The 18,054-nt window shown below is 39.7% G+C and overlaps 1 protein-coding gene across 2 annotated transcripts in view; it reads left to right on the forward strand.

The window, feature by feature from the left end:
* Positions 1-18,054, forward strand: part of LOC134535776 (ubiquitin carboxyl-terminal hydrolase 8) — a 203,561-nt gene that overhangs the window by 132,188 nt on the left and 53,319 nt on the right. For both annotated transcript variants that reach the window (XM_063375026.1, XM_063375027.1), the window contains exons 13-14: positions 11,772-12,002; positions 14,253-14,357. In XM_063375026.1, coding sequence (XP_063231096.1) covers positions 11,772-12,002; positions 14,253-14,357 — 336 coding nt within the window. The remainder of the gene's footprint in view (positions 1-11,771; positions 12,003-14,252; positions 14,358-18,054) is intronic.

The following is an 18,054-nucleotide window of genomic DNA, read 5'->3' on the forward strand; positions in this document are numbered from 1 at the left end:
GTTACTTTAAAACGGCGCGCGCCATCGCGGGCCTCGGGCACTCCGCTCCCCTCCTCCTTCTCCCTCCTTCCCCCCCCCCCCCTTCTAGTGCTTGTTCAATTTTTACTCGTTCCCCCCCCCTCTTCCTTTGATAGGCGCATGCGCGCGCTGCGGCGCGAGCTTATAAATTGAGCTGCAACCATGTTGGGGGCCTTCTTCTACTGGTTTGTTTAGTCAGGCTTGGTTGTCAGCGGTAGCTGATCTGTTGTACCTCTACTAGCATGTAGTCCGTTAGGTTCTATTTGAACTACGTGCGTGTGCGACCTCAGGGGAAAAATGTAAGTTGTTTTGAGTCGTCAGTGAAGCAGTGGACCTCACCCTAATGTAGAGTCATTTATTCTTAAATTTGTTCTGTCTAAATTTCCTTTTCGGCCGCCACCTAGAAAAATAAGTTTGGATTTTTGCTGTAAATTAACTTCATCTTCGCTTCCGTTTTTGTTTGTAATTGTCTCCCCCTGAGACGTCGTCGCACGTATTTGTTTATTAAAGAATAATGTAAATTCTTTCACTTTTTTGTACCTGCACTTTGCAGTAGTTTTGTATTTCTTATTGATGTAAACTTAACTTCATACTTGGCAATGCTTTTGTTTCGAGTCAACTGCACATTGTCCCCTTTGATGGTGTTTGGATCGTTTACGGTGTAGCCGGCATACCTTTGAAATTTAATGTAACAAACATGTTTTGTCGAAAAATTGTTCCCAATTTATGTATTTAGCCTTGCCTTGTTTTCGCTTAACATTATCAGTAATGTTAACGTAATGTTTTGATTTGACTTTGAATTTGAATAAAATGTCTGTGTACCTGAAACCATTTACCTTGCAAACCTGATCTGCTCCATTCACGTATACCCCAGTCCATGCCAGGTTCTGGCCTCCCTCTACACTTAGTTAGGCCCTTTTCAAGAGTTTTATGCACTCGGCGAGATATCGATATTCGGCTACGTGCGCGCGCTCTATACGGAAAGCAACATAACCAAACATTAATGATTGCTACAGTTTTGTACGGGATATACCGTGGCGACGCTGACAAACAGATGAAGGTTATAACGTTTAAAAAGTCTTTAAAAGATAATTTACACGTCAGACAACTTCGTATTTCCATTAATTAAAGAAGTAAGTGATAATGTTCGTACTCCACACTCCACCGTTTCCACATTGTATGTTGCAAGCGGGTAACAAGTTGCAATCTGTCCAACTTATTTATTTATTTACTTATTTATTCATCAAATCGTGGTCTGGCACGGCAGTCATTGGCTCGCCAACCAGAAAATGACCTGGAGTGAGTACATCATACTCTTCAGGGTCTGTTGACAGCGCACACAGTGGCCGAGAGTTCATCACCGCTGATATTTGTGCTAGCAGAGTGACAAATTCCTCTAGGGTAAGCAGCAGGTTCCCCACTTCTCGCATCATGTGTTGTTTTGCTATTTTAACAGCCGGCTCCCAAAGGCCACTCAGTGATGGCTTGCGGGGGGGGGGGGGGGGGGGGGGGGTTGAAGTTTCATTTGATACCTTATTGAGCTGCTTCACACAGGATGTGCTGTCGAGGCTCGCCTGACCACAGAGTCTTGTAGAGTTCCTTCAAGTGGTCATTGACACCCACAAAGTTAGTACCATTGTCAGAGTAGATTTCCGTGGGAGTTCCTCGGAGTGATACAAACCATTTCAAGGCTGCTAAGAATGCGTCTGCAGAAAGATCAGTCACCATTTCAAGATGTACCGCCTTAGTGGCCATACAGACAAACAAACACATGTAGGTCTTATACGTCACTCTTCTTCATGTTCTAACTGGGGTAGTGAGAAATGGCCCTGAAAAATTGACTCCTACATAAAGAAACGCTCTGACTTGAGTAAGTCTTGCGACTGGTAGTGCGCCCATTAGTGGTGTCAATGCCGTAGCTCTCACCTTGAAACAATTCATACACTTGTGAAGCAGCTTGCGAACTAGACTTCTTCCAGAGACTATCCAGTATTGACGCCGTGTCAGACACAAAGTCGTCTGTGGGCCCGCATGGAGGTGGCCAACATGAAAGTGAATCACAATTAACTCTGAAAGTTTGCTTTGTGCCGGTAACAGAATAGGATGCTTAGTCCTCTCAGGAATAGAGGCATTTTGTAACCTGCCGCCCACCCTGACGACTCCCTGTAAGTCAATGAAGGGTGCCAATGCCTGAATATTCTTGCTACATGTTTCCCCTTTCTTGATGGCAGTGATGGCATCCTTAAAGAAATATAATTGGGTCATTTTGATCAGGTAAGTTAAAGCAGCCTCCCTTTCCTTGAAGGTTAAAATGGTGTCCTGTAAGTACTGTTGTTTCTGGAATCCTGCTTTCGCACGCAGAACCCATGCTGTCACAGCCTAAAGTTTACTCAATGAAGATGCATTCTGGATAAGACCTAGAGGGTCCTCTGACTTCTTTTCATGCTGAGCAACCAATATTACAACTGAGGGTGGTTTCAGTTCGGGAATGCTCCCGTGGTGTTTCATCGCCTGTGATGGCCAATGTTCTTCCTTTTGCAACAGCCATCCAGGACCGCCGAACCAGCAAGACTGCTCCAGCAGTTGAACTGGCAAGCATCCACGAGAAGCTGCATCAGCTGGGTTGCATTCCAAGGGAACATGCTTCCAGGCACTTGGCGGCACAGCACTCTGAATTTCGGCCACTCTATTGGCTACAAATGTCTGCAGCTTGTGTGGAGACATTCTTAACCAAGCTAGGACAACAGTTGAGTCTGTCCAAGCATGCAACGCTGGAGTCTTGACCTTGGGCTGGAAAAGTGCCAAAACATGTAAGCATAGCTTACTCAACAAGTGTGCAGCACAGAGCTCAAGATTGGAATGGACAATGTCTTTAAGGGAGCGAACCTTGACTTTGCCATTAGCAGGCGCACAGTAACTTCACCGCTCATTGTCACACACCTAACATACATGACTGCAGCATGGGCCTTCTCACTCGCGTCACAGAACCCGTGAAACTGAACGTCCAATTCTTGCAATGGAATAAATCGGGGTATTCGTACCCGAGACAACAATGGTAACGCTGCTGTAAAGCTCTCCTATTCAGACAAGATGTCTTCGTCAACTTGGTCATCCCAACCAAGACCCTTAGTCCACAACACTTGCAGCAGAATTTTACTGGCTGTAATCACTGGGGCCAACCAGCCACATGGGTCATACAATCGAGCTATGAAGGACAGAATACCACGTTTGGTATTCGGTACAGTGGGTACCTTTACCTTGTAGCAAAACTCATCCTTTGATGGCGTCCAATGTATTCCTAACACCTTCACCGACTCCGTAATGTCAAATTTCATATCAGCCTGAACAGTGTCATGGGTGCCGACTACATTTCCGTGATTGGAGCACCATTTGTGAAGTTGGAAGCTACCTGCTCCGAGCAGCGCCACTAGCTGAGTTTTCAATTCCTGTGCATCACCTACAGTATCAGCTCCGGTCACAATATCATCGACAAACACATCATGTAACAGAGTGTGAGCAGCTAAAGGATAGTTAGCGCCTTCGTCTGTTGCCAACTGCTGCATGGTTCGGAGCGCTTGGAAGGGTGAAGATGATAGTCCATACGTTACTGTGTTCAGCTCAAATATATGTATGGGGTCACTAACCAAATTACGTCACAAAATACACTGGAACTTCCTATCCTCAGGATCAATTACAATTTGACGAATCATCTTGCATACATCAGCTGTTATCGCAATTGCTGATGTTCGGAAATTCAGCACTATGTCAGCAACCTCCTTGTGCAATTTAGGACCAGACAACAGCAACTTGTTCAAGGAGGGTCCATTGGTCGTCTCCGACGATGAATCAAATACTACGCGTACCTTAGTCGTTAAACTATCTTCCTTGACCACAGCATGATGTGGTATAATGTACAGTGGTCGGTTACGCGCATCCGCCCTTAATGATACAGACACCTTGCTGTCGGCATCCGGTGTCAATGTCCCAATCTTTGACATATGGCCCAGGCTTTCGTACTCCTCCATGAATTGCTGGTATTGCTGAAGCAACTGTGGGGATCGACATAATTTACGCTCTAACCCCTGCAATCGCTTGAGGGCAGTTGTGAATGAATCACCCAACATGTCCGCTGAACGTGCAAACGGAAGCCTCAACACATACCTGCCTTGGTTGTTACGCCTGTGAGTCTCCTGGAAGTGCTGTTCACAGATCTGATCTTCCCTGGATGTGAAGGTCTTACTAGGGAGATTTTCAACCTCCCAGAACCGTTGAAGAGCGAGGTCTAGGGACATATCAGTGCGTACCAGTAATGATGCTGATGCCGGCTGAGTGAACTGTGCACATGGTGCATTACCTGCCAGTACCCATCCAAATAGGGTTTGGTAGGCATGAGGCGGTCCGTGAATCTTAGTACCTGTCATTACTTCTGCCACTACCTCCGTGGAAAGCAGCATTTCTATGGCACTGGGCACAGAGAACTGGGGATCTGCCAATGGCAGGCCATCTAGATGCACTAAGCTCCCAGTGGCAATCTTGGTTGATGGTAGGTCTTTGGTTATTCTTTTAAGAATTAATGCCTTGCTGGTGATGTGAAGTTTTGGTGATTGGTGTGATCTAATCTCGCAAATAACTGATCCCTTGGCTTCCGGGATCAAAGTGTTGCCAACCCCAGCAATACTCACATTTGTACGATGTCGCCTTAGGCCCAGCCGTTGTACACACGCCTCTGTGATGAAGGAAGACTGCGAAGCAGTATCTAGTAACGCACGAACCACTTGGTATTGACCCGCACCGTCCTTGATGCGTATCAATGCCGTCATTAACAGCACTGTGGTGGGTGGATTGACTGGCCTCATTTCTTCTGATGCACACATGGTAATTGCTGGAATTTCTTCCTCACCCCGTCTATCGTCATCTGAGCTCGCTGCGTAGTTCCTAGGCCCCTGTCCCGTGACAATGTGGAGGAGTGTATGGTGACTGCCCTGGCAGAGTTGGCAGCGAAACTTAGACTTACACTGTGCTGCCACGTGTTGTCCCCGCAGACAGTTATAACAGAGCCTCTGCGCCTGCACGAAGTTCCGTCTATCCTCAACCGACCGTGAACGAAATTCCTGGCAGGTGTGCAATCCATGAAATCCGTCGCACACACTACACTTCAGGTTGTCTTGAGTTGAAACAAGTGTAGTCTTTCGAAAAGAGGGCATGTTTGAGTCTGACACATTCATCGGTCGCCACTTATTTACGTTAAGAACCCTGTTGCTTGAAGTGTTTTGGAGAAGACTGGCCTGGTGCTCCTAACTGAAGACAGATGGACTTGCTTTGCTGCCTTTGCCCTCCTGTCCAGAAACTTCAAGAGATTGCGGTAGGAGGGAATGTCCTCTTCATTTGACATTTCAAACCCCTGTTTCAAAGGTGAATCAAGCTTCTCTAACAAAATGTTTAATAAGATGAAGTCCCACTTTTCGACAGGAAATTCCAGTGCCTTCAGGGCATTTACATTCTCTTCGACACAGGCTACGAACTTGCTAAGGGCATTCTCACTGCGACTGTCTATGTGAGCCAAATGCAATATTTTTTGCACATGGATGGTCGCTGTGATCCGAACACTCAAGAATTTCCTTTCCAAAAGGCCCCATATTACATCATAATTACCTTCCGTGATCGGTATGTTGCAAACTAAGTCCCGCGCCTCGCCCTTAAGGCATCCTAACAGATAGTGAGTTTTTTGCACTTTAGTCAAGTGCAAACATTGGCCAACCACCGAGTTAAATAGTTCTGCAAATCCCTTCGACTCAGCACGGTTACCGCCGAACACCGGTAGCGGTAATGCAGGCAACATTGACACGTGGGGACTTAACGTGGCTTGCGATCCCGTGTTAGGCACTGTGTCACCTGGTGCCTTAACCTCACTTTGGCTTGACGTCTGTTTATTGTATAATTTACGCAATTCCCGGAATACTACTTCATAAACCACGAACTGTTGCTTGACTTCGCTCATATCGACCTTATCACTTGGGGGGTTAGTGCACATTGCAAAGAAATTTGCTAGTAACTCACTCCTTTTTTCTATAACTTCCTCAAAAACAATTTTAAAATCCTCCAATTTGGATGCATCCTCCTCCGACGCTTCATACAAATCACAGGCTTCATCGGCCTTGCCCAATAAAAAGTTGAAAATTACGTGTTGCAATTCCGGTGTTTGTGCCGCCATTGTGCTTATTAGTGCGTAAGCGTTTCCCTTTGTTTTTGGATTAGTTCTTTTTTCATGCGTAACTTCACTAATCCCCGCGTAAGGACTCTTGTGTGCCCTTAATAACCGTAAACATAGATGCACTGCCGCATAATTTCACTCTTCTAATAATTATCACTTTCTACCTTCGCGATGTACGTCATTATTTATAAGCCGTCGGCCTTACAACCACGCATCACCGATAGGTCCTTATGCCGTTTTCCCGTGCAAAATATTTTGTAAATCGTTCCCTAGATGCTATTATAACACTTTCACCCGCCGCTAATCTTGATTTGCGTTATCATCCGGCCCGGAGGACCAAAAAAATGTTCGAGCACATACATGAACATTCGAACCGACGCCATGATGATGCGTAACTGTCCGTTTAGTCCGAAGATCGCAGCACTGTCCCAAGGTCCAACGGATGGTGCAAGAAGGCACCAAGTCGCACAAATAAAAAAAGTACACAGCAACCCTCAACAGATAATGTGAGAATATATATCAAATTTCTATTTTGAAATACATCGTTTTATACGGAATAAATACCCACACAAAACGTTCTGAATCTAATATCGGGACCAAAAACATTATGCAACGTTTACGTGAGAGGTTTTTTTTATCCAAATTTTGATGCCTCTAAAATATGGGTGCGACGATTACACGCGTGCGACCATTATGCGATTAAAGAGGGTATACCTTCTAACATTTCCAAACTGCAATGACATAGCTGTTACCAAGGTATCAAAACACGAAGATGATTAGCAATTTTTGAGACATTACCAAAGCATCAAAGTGCCTATGCTGTATGCAGTAAAAAAATTGGACAGACTACACTGGAATGAAAACACTTTGCGAGTCAGATGACTCCAAAAATGAATAATTAGCAAAAACAAATTACAAAGTAAACGAAAATTATGAGTTTCATTTATCTAACAAGAGCAAAAAATAAAGGAAACAGCATTAAATTATACACAAAAAGATAACCATCCACATCCAAAAAACAGAAATTAATGGTGTATAAATATCGTTGAATCAGAATCATAACTCAGAATCAAACATCAATTAAGTGTAACAAAATTTAAAAGGTGGAGGCCAAAATACTACATTGGAAAATGAAACTGTTTAAGAAAAATCAATAATAATTTACATGTTGTCCACTGCAAAACCTACTCGCATGTTGCCGTGGACGACCATTCACACAGAAGGAAATGGCCCGGATGCAACTACATGAACAAGCAGGTCGTGAGCTCTAAGTAAACTCCCAGGTTCTGGTCTACGCATGCGCTGCTCTTCCAGAGTGGGAGGTAGCATGGCGGTCTCCGAGGCACGTCAGTGTTGAAGATGGCGCGCTAACCGAGGAAGAACCACACAGCTAACCTGTCATTGGTCGTGCAAGGAGAGGGTTCGAACACACGAAAACTCCTGTTTCCAGTCCTCTCAATCATCAGTCATTCTGGTTGTGCCTGATGATGGGAACATTGCAACTGTTTTGTCATGGAAATGCTGTGTTCATCCATGCTGTCGTCATTGTGTTGTTCAGATGATCTGTTTAGTGTCATCGCTGAGTTCTTCTGTGAGTCACAGTGTTGTCCAGTGTTGTTGTATTTCTGTGTTTACTGTTCTTGTTGCAACTGTCTTGTCATTGTCAGTCCATTTTAGTCTTCTGTGCTGTAATTTTTTCTGACTAAATTCCTTCCACTGAATTATCCATGTTTCTAAACATGTGACATTTGCTATAAGCTGATATGTGCTTGTTCTCTATGTGTTTATGTAATTATTTTAAATCACTTTTCCTCATGACAAGAATCATCCATAAAATGTGTATTAGAGATGCAGCTTATGTGGGGTGAGAGAAAGAACGGATGTACCAATGAAGTAAAGTTGTTATGTGAAAACATGCTTCTTTGTGTACATTTTTATGATCCAGTCCATACTAAAGATTTTTTTTTACCACAATTTTTATGGTCTGCCTATGTTTTACACCATGTATCCACAGCTTTGAAATTCATTGCAAGTGCTTCCCCAAATTGCGTGCCTCACAAAAAGTGCCTTTACAAAAAGTGATATTTTCATATTATAGTTAATGTGGATGTTCATTTACCAACAAACTATACCAGTTATATTTTAACTTTTGAAATTGTTGTTGCAGCAGGGTTCAAAATGAATTTGCAACATTATTATGAATGTACATTCGTTAAAATTATTCAGTCCTAGCTTTCGTCTTATTTTATCCAAATATAATTGTACTTTCGGAAATTTGGGTTGCAAAAGTTTTTGGGATATAAATAATTGGTTTTGAATTTTTTTTTAATGATTATTGCAAATATTTTTTTTTGTAAATACGCCATTGCTGGATTATCCTGGTTGTGACGGGCAAGAAAGATGAGTACATGAACACTTGAAGTACCAGCCGTCATCAGCTGATGTGCTGGTTTCAGTTGCACACAGCTTCCAGGGACCACGTCCTGCCCTGGTGTCCCTGTTCGCTGTCAGGCGCACAGCTAAATAAACAAATAAGTTGTAGTGAGGCATATTTTATAATGCAATATAAAGCACAAACTTTAATACTTGTGTAAAGTTCTTGCTTAAAACAATAAACACAGAAATTTGCAGTGAAAAATTAACTTTTTTTTTTTTTTTGGGGGAGGGGGTTGGCTTGATAGCTAGAATAGAAGTTAATTCTCAGTTGTGTGACTCTTACGTTTACCTTAATTCTCAAGAACACTGACTTTTTTATATTCAAGAGCCAAAGTTAACAGTATACGTATTCTTGCTATGCTCTGCACTTGAAAAGGATCCACAGTCATTAATTGAGTTAAATTTTTATTTAGTTATAAAAATAAAGTTTTTTCCAAAAAAGTAACATAAAAATTTGTTTTAGCAAGGGCATTTGTTCCAAAAAAAATTTGGACATGCTTATTAAGTTAGGTACTGTTAGTAGTACTAGAATTAAAAAATACATTGTCTCACAAACAACACACAACTCACATTGTTCTATGTAAATGTTTAGGCTAGGGGTTCTTGAAACTAGGGCTTTCTTTGATGTGTGGTGAGAGAGTGTAATTTTAATTCTATTAACTGAAGATATTTATATACTAGTGGAAGCATTTAAACGTTGAGGAGTGATTTTCACCCATTGTTGTTAATAAGAAAAGCAGAAGTTTTTTCATGCCATTGAGATGCTGCAGTTCAGTTTGAGTGAAGTAGCAGTTCTTGGCGTGCTCAATGGTGCGTTGCAAACCAGACAGCGCTGGCTTCCTGGTCACATGTCCGCAGCACGGGTGGGCTTGCAAGGCTTCACTCGGACTCACGTGCGAGAGCTCAACTACTCGTCAGTTGAGGTCGGGAATGGCTCGCTCGAGCATCGCCACCAGGTGACGGCGTGTCGCTTGGATGTGTGGGGCAGGTTTTCCTGGAAATAATACAAATTTGAAGACATAATGGTGGTGCTGATTCCACTTCGCCTCAGAGCACTTTTGCAAGACATATTTTTCTTAGCGCACAAGAAGGTCGGTTTGAAATATTGGTTGTCATATAAAATGTTTGAAAAATAAAAAGAAAAAAAATAATAAAACAAATAAAAAAAAAATATTTTAAATTACATTTAATTATTGGCATTTAGTTCCTTTTGTTTGTGGCAACCAGAGATAAATAATAAAAATAATTCATATACGTAATTTATTTAATTTTAGTTTATTTTTATATTATAAAAATATAGATTTTCTCTTTAGAACATATTTAAATACAGAACTAGTACTAATATATATATATATATATATATATATATATATATATATATATATATATATATATATATATATATATATATATATATATATATATATATATATATATATATTGGTGGTTTAAGTGCTGAACACTTGTTTTTCAGAGATACTGTATGCTCTGTATTTAACACCCTTTTTTACCAATAACTTTGGTAAGATTAATTCTATCTATATGTAAATAGAAATTAAACTTTTGCACAGGGAAAATTTCAGCAATTAGTTGCATGGTTCTGTGTTTGTGACATATTTGCTGTACATAAATGAGGAGATCATGAATCATGATAAATTACTTATCCAAGAGTGAATGTTTTCTTGCTGTGATGAGCTAACTAACGTGCTCAAAATAGCCATTTAAGGTTCTAATTGGACCAGTTTTGTCAACAGGACATGGCCCTAAATAGTTTTGAGATGTGGAGTACCAAATTACGGAGTTCACATCCAGCCTCAAAACATTAGCACAAATTTACACTCCGTATCAACTAGACCTAAATTATTAAGTTAAAAGTACGGTTATAAACTTTTGTGAAAAATTCAGCAAGATGCAAATTCGCTATAACAGTTATGATATGTAGTAAATGCACTTAAACCACCTACCTCGTATTATTTAAAAATTAGTGTGGCTGTAGGCAAGAGTGCTTCCATTCTGAAAATTGTTACAATCCTGCAAGGATCGTATATTATCGGATCGGTGAAGCTTAGGATTCATGTGTCCGTGTATACACAGCAACAGCAGACAAATATGGAACATACGTGAGAAAGAACATTGATTATATCTAGTGCTGAAAGAATTTAGTTTGCCAAAATTTTATTATTGATCTGTCTAAACTGTAGTTATGTAATGTAGCTATGTAATGCTCATGCAGAATATGTTGTCCTGTTGTTAAACTTTATTACTTTTCCCTACGTATTTGACAGGTCTCTTTGAAAGTGTTGGATGTATTTAATAACAGGGACCCAGATCTGCTTGCCCGGCAGCTTGACTCATGTTGAGAGTGCTCACTGCTCGCTGCAGTATGCAGTGCTTCGTGCCCCAGTGCGCTGTCAGCAGGACGGTCATATTAGTTATGGATTTTACTTTGCCAGCAATGCAAGAAAGTATTTAACTTCCCCAGATATGTTAATGTAAGCAGTTCATGACGGTGCGAAGTGTAATATCCTCAGTCGGACTGGGCAGCCATCAATGTAGATGCAGAGATCCACTTGTCGCAGCACTGCCCTTGACATCTTCCTGGTCCACACACATCTTGGAGAGGGAGCCAGCATTGCTCTGTGTTAATTGGCTCGTCGAGCGTGTCGTGGTTCAGCCGCGATGCCTGCCTCCGGTAGTGTGAACACTTCTTGCTGCTTCATCATAGCCGTGCATTGACTCGCTGTCATCATCGTCACTGGGGTTAGAGGTAGTCTCGGTGAGAATCCATTAGCAATCACTCTTGATGAAAAATGAATGAAATGTCCATGTGTGATGTGATTATGGATGATAGATGGCTGGTGGCTGGGTGAGTGACTGCAAAGCAGCCGTGTGCGTGCTAGGCTCAACTAGTGAGTAGTGGCTGGTTCTTGGTTATAGCAGTGTGTGTCTGCACTCGCTGTCACCTGGGCAGTCACTAACATTGTGTTATGGTGTGCACAAAAAAAGGAAGTATATTGTGTCATCTTCTCTTGTCATGCATTCATTTTTATTATTTCTTTTGCGGTTACAGGTATCTCATTGTAAAGCAAATGGTTTTTCTCCGTAGGGTCAAGGTTTGACTGGACTGAAAAATCTTGGTAACTCATGCTACATGAATTCGATAATCCAGTGTATCAGCAATACCACTTCCCTGGCTTTCTACTTCGTTGAAGGACAACATCACAATGACATGAACAAGAGTGCTAAGACGTGTGGCCGAGTCGTAGAAGAAGTTGCTGCTGTCGTACGGAAATTGTGGAGCGGGCAGTTGCGTAGTATTGCCGCATATGACCTGAAGGTAGGTTGTTATATTTTCTAGAATCAGGGTATTTATTTTAATTATGTATAGCTGTTTCTTCTACCAACCGCTCAGATAACCTTATGAGACAGGCCTATTTCATGAGAACATAATTTGTTAGATTGGGTGTACAATCTCAAGGTGGCACAGAAATTGAACAGTAAATGCACACAAACATTAAATATGTACAAACATTTTACAAGGGTACAGTCGTTCTCATGGTTATACGCGAAAGAACAGTTTGTGTGGTGAAATGTTCTTGACTTTCTAGTGTTAATTTTCAAGGCCTTAAACTGTCCTTAGGTGTATCTGCTCTTGACATGTCTTTGAAGTTTTAATATTTTAATATTCATGAGAATAGAAGTGTCCTAAAGTTTTAATATTCATGAAAATATGTGTCCTAAATAATAGTTTTTTTTTATAATTTTTTGAGAACAATTTATTGACTTATGTATTTGCTTGATTTAAACTGAAAAATGAGACACTTAGTCTTAACTTGAATGAATTTTATTAGTTTTGTTCATGTAATTGTACTTTTGAAACCTTGAATAGTTGGTAAAAATCAGTGGTGTAGCACAATGTTCCGTTTCAAAATAATAAGTAATAATAATTATTTTATATTTAAAAGTACTATAAAAGTGATATCTAAAATATAGCATTCACTTGAGCTGACAGTTGAGTGAGGCTTCTCTAGTCTCATAGTTACACTCCATGTGTTGTGTAGGGAATCTGCTGGCGTAGGGGAGACCATGTGTTGTCTGCCACGCACAGTCCCCGGTCTCTGTCTGCAGTTGTGTTGTTCCTGGTACGCCAGTGCCATACTTCTGCCCTTGTAAAGCTCTCTCTCTTACCATGCGAAACTTTCCGTGATCTTGGCAACAATAACATAGTTCTGGGCAGTGTCAAAATTAACTGATTTTATTAACAAAGTGATCAAATGATCACATTGTATTGGACTGGAGTGACCTGAATTAAAGTATTTTATTAAAGGGTGTTTATTATTAATAATAACAACTATAATTGTTTTTTTAATTGATTGTAAAATTATTATTGTAATGGACTGTGATACTGTTGACAAGTTAAATTATTTTATTATTTTATTGAAATTTTTAACTACTGAATTAATTGTTTAGAGCATAGCAGATTTTTAGTAAGGTTATAATTATATTGTTGACATTGATGGTTCTTTCATAACCAGAGCTTGTAAAAAGAGCTAAACTATTAGATCTTATTGTAACTGAACTAAAACATACTTAATCAGTTAATCTTATACTGAGAAATTATAATTTTTATTTTAAATTGCTTTTGGTAAAGTGAATATTTTTGCTTAGAGAGAGAGAATTTTTTTGAACAATAAGTTTAATTACATCACTTAACCAAATGATTATATTTCTAAGTTAAAACTCCTCTGTCACAATTACTGTGTGTTTGTCACAAGCCGTCCCCTGTGTAGCCTTACAACCTAAAAACACAGGGACTTAAAACAGGAATGTAAAAATTATAGTAGATAAAAAGCTTTCTATTTTTCTGATGCAAAACTAAAAGGCTCTACAGTTTAAACCCTAAAAAGAACAGTAAACATTGTGTGAACCTTGAGAAGAAGAATTGTGTGTGAGAGTGTTTTTAGCGTACCACTTTCAAATGTTTTCTGGGACCACATCTCTAGACCCTAAATTCAAAAATTTTTCAAGAATTTTCAGAACTGGTAATACCACTGGTAAGAACTGTTTATCTAATCCACACTTGGTGTAACATGTCTAGTTGTCTACTGTTTATTTTTTTTATTTTCAAATAGTCGCATGTAATTTTTACTGGAACTGACATAGTATTATCATAAAGCTGCCTGACAAAGCTTTTCAGTGGGGGTGTGGAAAAAAAAGATTTTACAAATAATGTTTGTATGATATTAAGTCTGTTCATATATGCTGGCACTAGTGATTACCTTTTTCTTCTCTGAGGTTAGTTCCATGGAACGAGCATCACATAGGCAATGTTTTTAAATTAAATCATAATTTTAAATGATTTGAAAAACTGATTTACCAGCCACTAAAAAATTCATTTCTGTACCTATAACACTCAAAAAGAGTTTTTTTGTTCCTACCAGCTTTGTAAACATTAGCAATCTGATATTCCAAGAGCCAGTCATTAGACAAGAACCAGTCATTGACATACCTGTTGAAGCGCATGGAGCTGCCAAGCCAGGATTGCTGGAGACTAGAATGTGATTGGGAAGCGACGTGCATGTTGCAGGCCGTGGTGGGACAGCTGAAGAGCTCCTTCAAGGGCACGGAGCAGCAGGACTCTCACGAGTTCTTCACTCTCATCATGGACTGGCTGCACCAAGAACTGAACAAGGTTTGTTTGTGCTCTGGCACTCTTATTGGTGTTAACCATTTCATAATTAGTCCTTTTGTCATTGTAAATATGGTTTAAAGAATTTTTCGTTTATGCATGCTGGTTTTATTTTCTTTGATTTGTTTCTAAAGTGTGTATATTTGAGAACCAAAGGACTGAAACCAGTGGGTTTAGTTTCTCTCTTTTTATATTTACAGTAGAACTTAGATTATCTGTGACCTGATTAACCGGGTATTCGGTTAATCACATTCTCAATAAATATTAAATAATTTTTTTGTTGGGGGAAAACAAAGTCCCTCGTTGTGTAATTCATTAGGGAAGGGACAAGAAAGGAGTATAATGAAAAACTACATATTAAAAGTAGAATTATTATTTTTTTGTTTATTCAAGGTAAGTTTACGTTAAATTGCATATAGCTATGCATATCAAATTATAAATGTAATTCATATTTGTCATTGAAACAGTGTGTTTTAGGCCATTACAAATAATTTCATTCATACATATTTTTAAAAATTATTAATATGTTTCAGCACTACTTGTTCCATTTTTTGTGTAATTTGTTTATGAAATTTTGCTGTATTGTATAACCTAAATACATTTGAATTTGATTATCCGTGATTTTCGCTTATCCGTTCTCACCTCTCCTATTACCCCTGTTTATAAGTTTCTACTGTATATTATGTTATCTTTCTTAAATATTCAAAGAAACTTTGCAGCATCTTTGTAAAAAAAATATATATATATATATGCACACATAGTTAACCAGGTGCTATTGATATTCTGCTGTTAATACACCACTTCACTTATAAACTGACATGGCCCGTGGCCTAACCGCCTTTATATTAAGCGGGGGTTTGCGTTAGTGAGTGTTCTCAGATTATTTTAAGGGCGCCACCGTGCAAGGGGCGCGGACCTGGGAGATACCCTTGTCAGGGTTGTGACGTCGTCCATGTGAGACGTGATTTAATTCACCCTAAAGCCACTTCTAGTACTGCTCCTAGTCTGCTCTCAGCGTCGCGCACGCTTTGCACCTACGCAGTGGGCTCTTAAGGCGTCCCACACACCACACACTCAGGATGTTAACATGTGGTTACAATAAACAAATCCAAATAAAATCACACGCTTTTGTTTATTAAATTACTGTTTCCTCTACACCTTCGATTATGCTATAAAACGCCCGCGGCACGAATCGGTTTAAATAATGAGGTGAGACCCAACCACGTTGTTATGATTCAACTATAAGATGATCTCAATTCTTGACTATTCTAAGACAGGGTGATAGGGGGCTCAAGACTAAGAATGAAAGACAATTCAATATAGAGACTTGATTTACTGTCACGTACTATTACAGTGTTAGCTGTCACCTAATTCCGACAATGATCAGGGAGCCTCGCTACCACACCTCGGCAGGTTCCTTACCCACGCTGTGATGGGTCGCGCTCGCGGCAGGTTCTCGACGACTTAATGCGGCGGCCAAGGACCACGGCGCTCCGTGGTTCCGATGTCACGACTTCAGCCGTCCAGTCGCCGGTGACCAGAAGAAGCCCTTTCTTGACGGTGGCTGTCGTTTTTATCCTTCTGTCCGCGTCCGTGTTGATGTTCCGTGTTGTCCCTCTTTTCTCTCGCAGCGGCGACCCGCGTCGCTGTTTCGCTGGCGGTGTTGAATTTGCTGACACCTCGTGTTTGACTTAGGGCGAGCCTCGAAGCCGCTTGCCAGAGTGCTCAGAGCAAGTCATAACAAAGTGGTCACACTATGCTTCCGTATTTTAAGTTGCAGTAAAAGACCCATGGTGGTCACAATGCAATTAATTAAGCCATCCCCCTGACTGAGAGAAGCCCCGAGGACTAACGTATGAAAAAGGATTTAAGATTATTAAAAGTTGAACAGAGCTACTTAACAGTGAAGACAAGCGGTGAGGTCCCCGGGGTGCTGATGAGTCTGCTCTCGGTCAGTGCTGGCGAAGGACTGGGGCGAGCTCAGGGCTCCGCTGGCCTAACATGGCGTCTTCTTCGCACCGAACCATTTACCGTTACTTATATTTAAGATTACGTGCCACGGAGAACTAAAAGGAAAACATAAAACACTCTTAATAATTACATTACACTTTCTGCATGATGAAAATGATTAAACAAAATACAACAAAGTATTATTAATTTTAAATAGTCTGGCTTCGGCGGACTTCGGGTTCGCCTCGTGAATGTTCGGTAACGTCTTTATGTAGTTTGCATTCTGTTAATAAAATGAGAATTAGTTAAAGTACATAAAACCCTCCCGGCCGATCTGCTGTCACACATCACTTGGGAAGCAAAAATAAGACATGCAATATATTTATTACTAATTAAAGGGGTGTGGCGCACTGCCTCTACAGCGACCTCTTGACGTAGTCCGTGGTGCGCTATTCAAACACATGCCTCACCGCCGTGGTCTTAAGCCCTATCGGTTGGAAATGATGGAGGGTGGGGTTGGTTTGGGCGGTGGCATATCGAGCTAAAAAGGCCGCAGGCCCGAATGATGTCAAAACATTTATTTTTCATAATCCATTAGGAATTTTTAAATGCTGTTTTAAGTTAAATAAAGGAAGGTCTATAGAGTTGAAAAACACCACTTTCAGAGTTAAATTTTTTGGTATCAGCTGCTAAACTAGAAATTTACCCTGATTTTGATATAAATACAAAATTATCTCTTCCAACATTGATGCAGTCATATATTACAAGAATTTAAATGTCTTTTTTCATAACTTAAAGTCTTGTAACTATGCTCAATTCATTATTAAAATTTTAAAGCACAGGTATAAAATTTCACTGGCTCAATACTTTTTCTTATTTATACAGGCTAGATCCAGAATAATGATATTCTAGTAATCTAAATTATCACAAATTACTGGCAACTGGGAGAAATAAAATAATAAGTTGATGTAAAGAACCATCTAACTTGTCAGATGATATTTTGCAGATATAAAATCAAATGCTTATTTGAAAAATATTACCAGCAAGAAACCCCCAAAACTAACATCTTTTGTTCACAACTTACTTTTAAAATTTGAACAATACTTCAAACAAAATAAATTGTGCATTGAGCATGGTATATTTTTTACCATTATTACTGACCAAAGACTTACTAACGTCCAAAATAATCTTGAAAATACAATGAAGTATTACAATAAAAATTAAGCACACATTACACAACACATTCTTAAAGAATGTACTAATTCAAAACCATATCACAACACAATTCCATAGAGATTTCTTGTAGTAAATAATCTCTAGATATACCGAAGAAGTTAATTTTCATAGCGGTATACATAGTACAGTAGAGTTAATACTTTTGTATGTTTATCATTTATTCTTAATATCTTAACTTCGGCTTGATTAGTTTCAGAGGTATGATCTTTTACTCGGAAAGACTTTCAGAAAATGGTATATGGGATTTGGTAAATTTATTATGGTTACTATTCATACCCATGATAATAAATTCTACTGTGGAAAAATCATTTCTCTCATAAAACCATATTTCCTTACTCATTCCATTGATTGTGTAATTTGAAGAAAAAAGGAAAAAAAAAAAAGTTGGGCATTAGTGTATATTTATTGTTCATGCCTAAAATCATAACTGCTGTTTCATTAGCTTTGTTGGAATTATTATCATTAAAAGATAATTCATTATTTCATGTGATGCTGAAACAAAAATAATTAAAAA

Source organism: Bacillus rossius, chromosome 10 (genome assembly GCF_032445375.1).
Source record: "Bacillus rossius redtenbacheri isolate Brsri chromosome 10, Brsri_v3, whole genome shotgun sequence".
Classification (NCBI taxonomy): Eukaryota; Metazoa; Arthropoda; class Insecta; order Phasmatodea; family Bacillidae; genus Bacillus; species Bacillus rossius.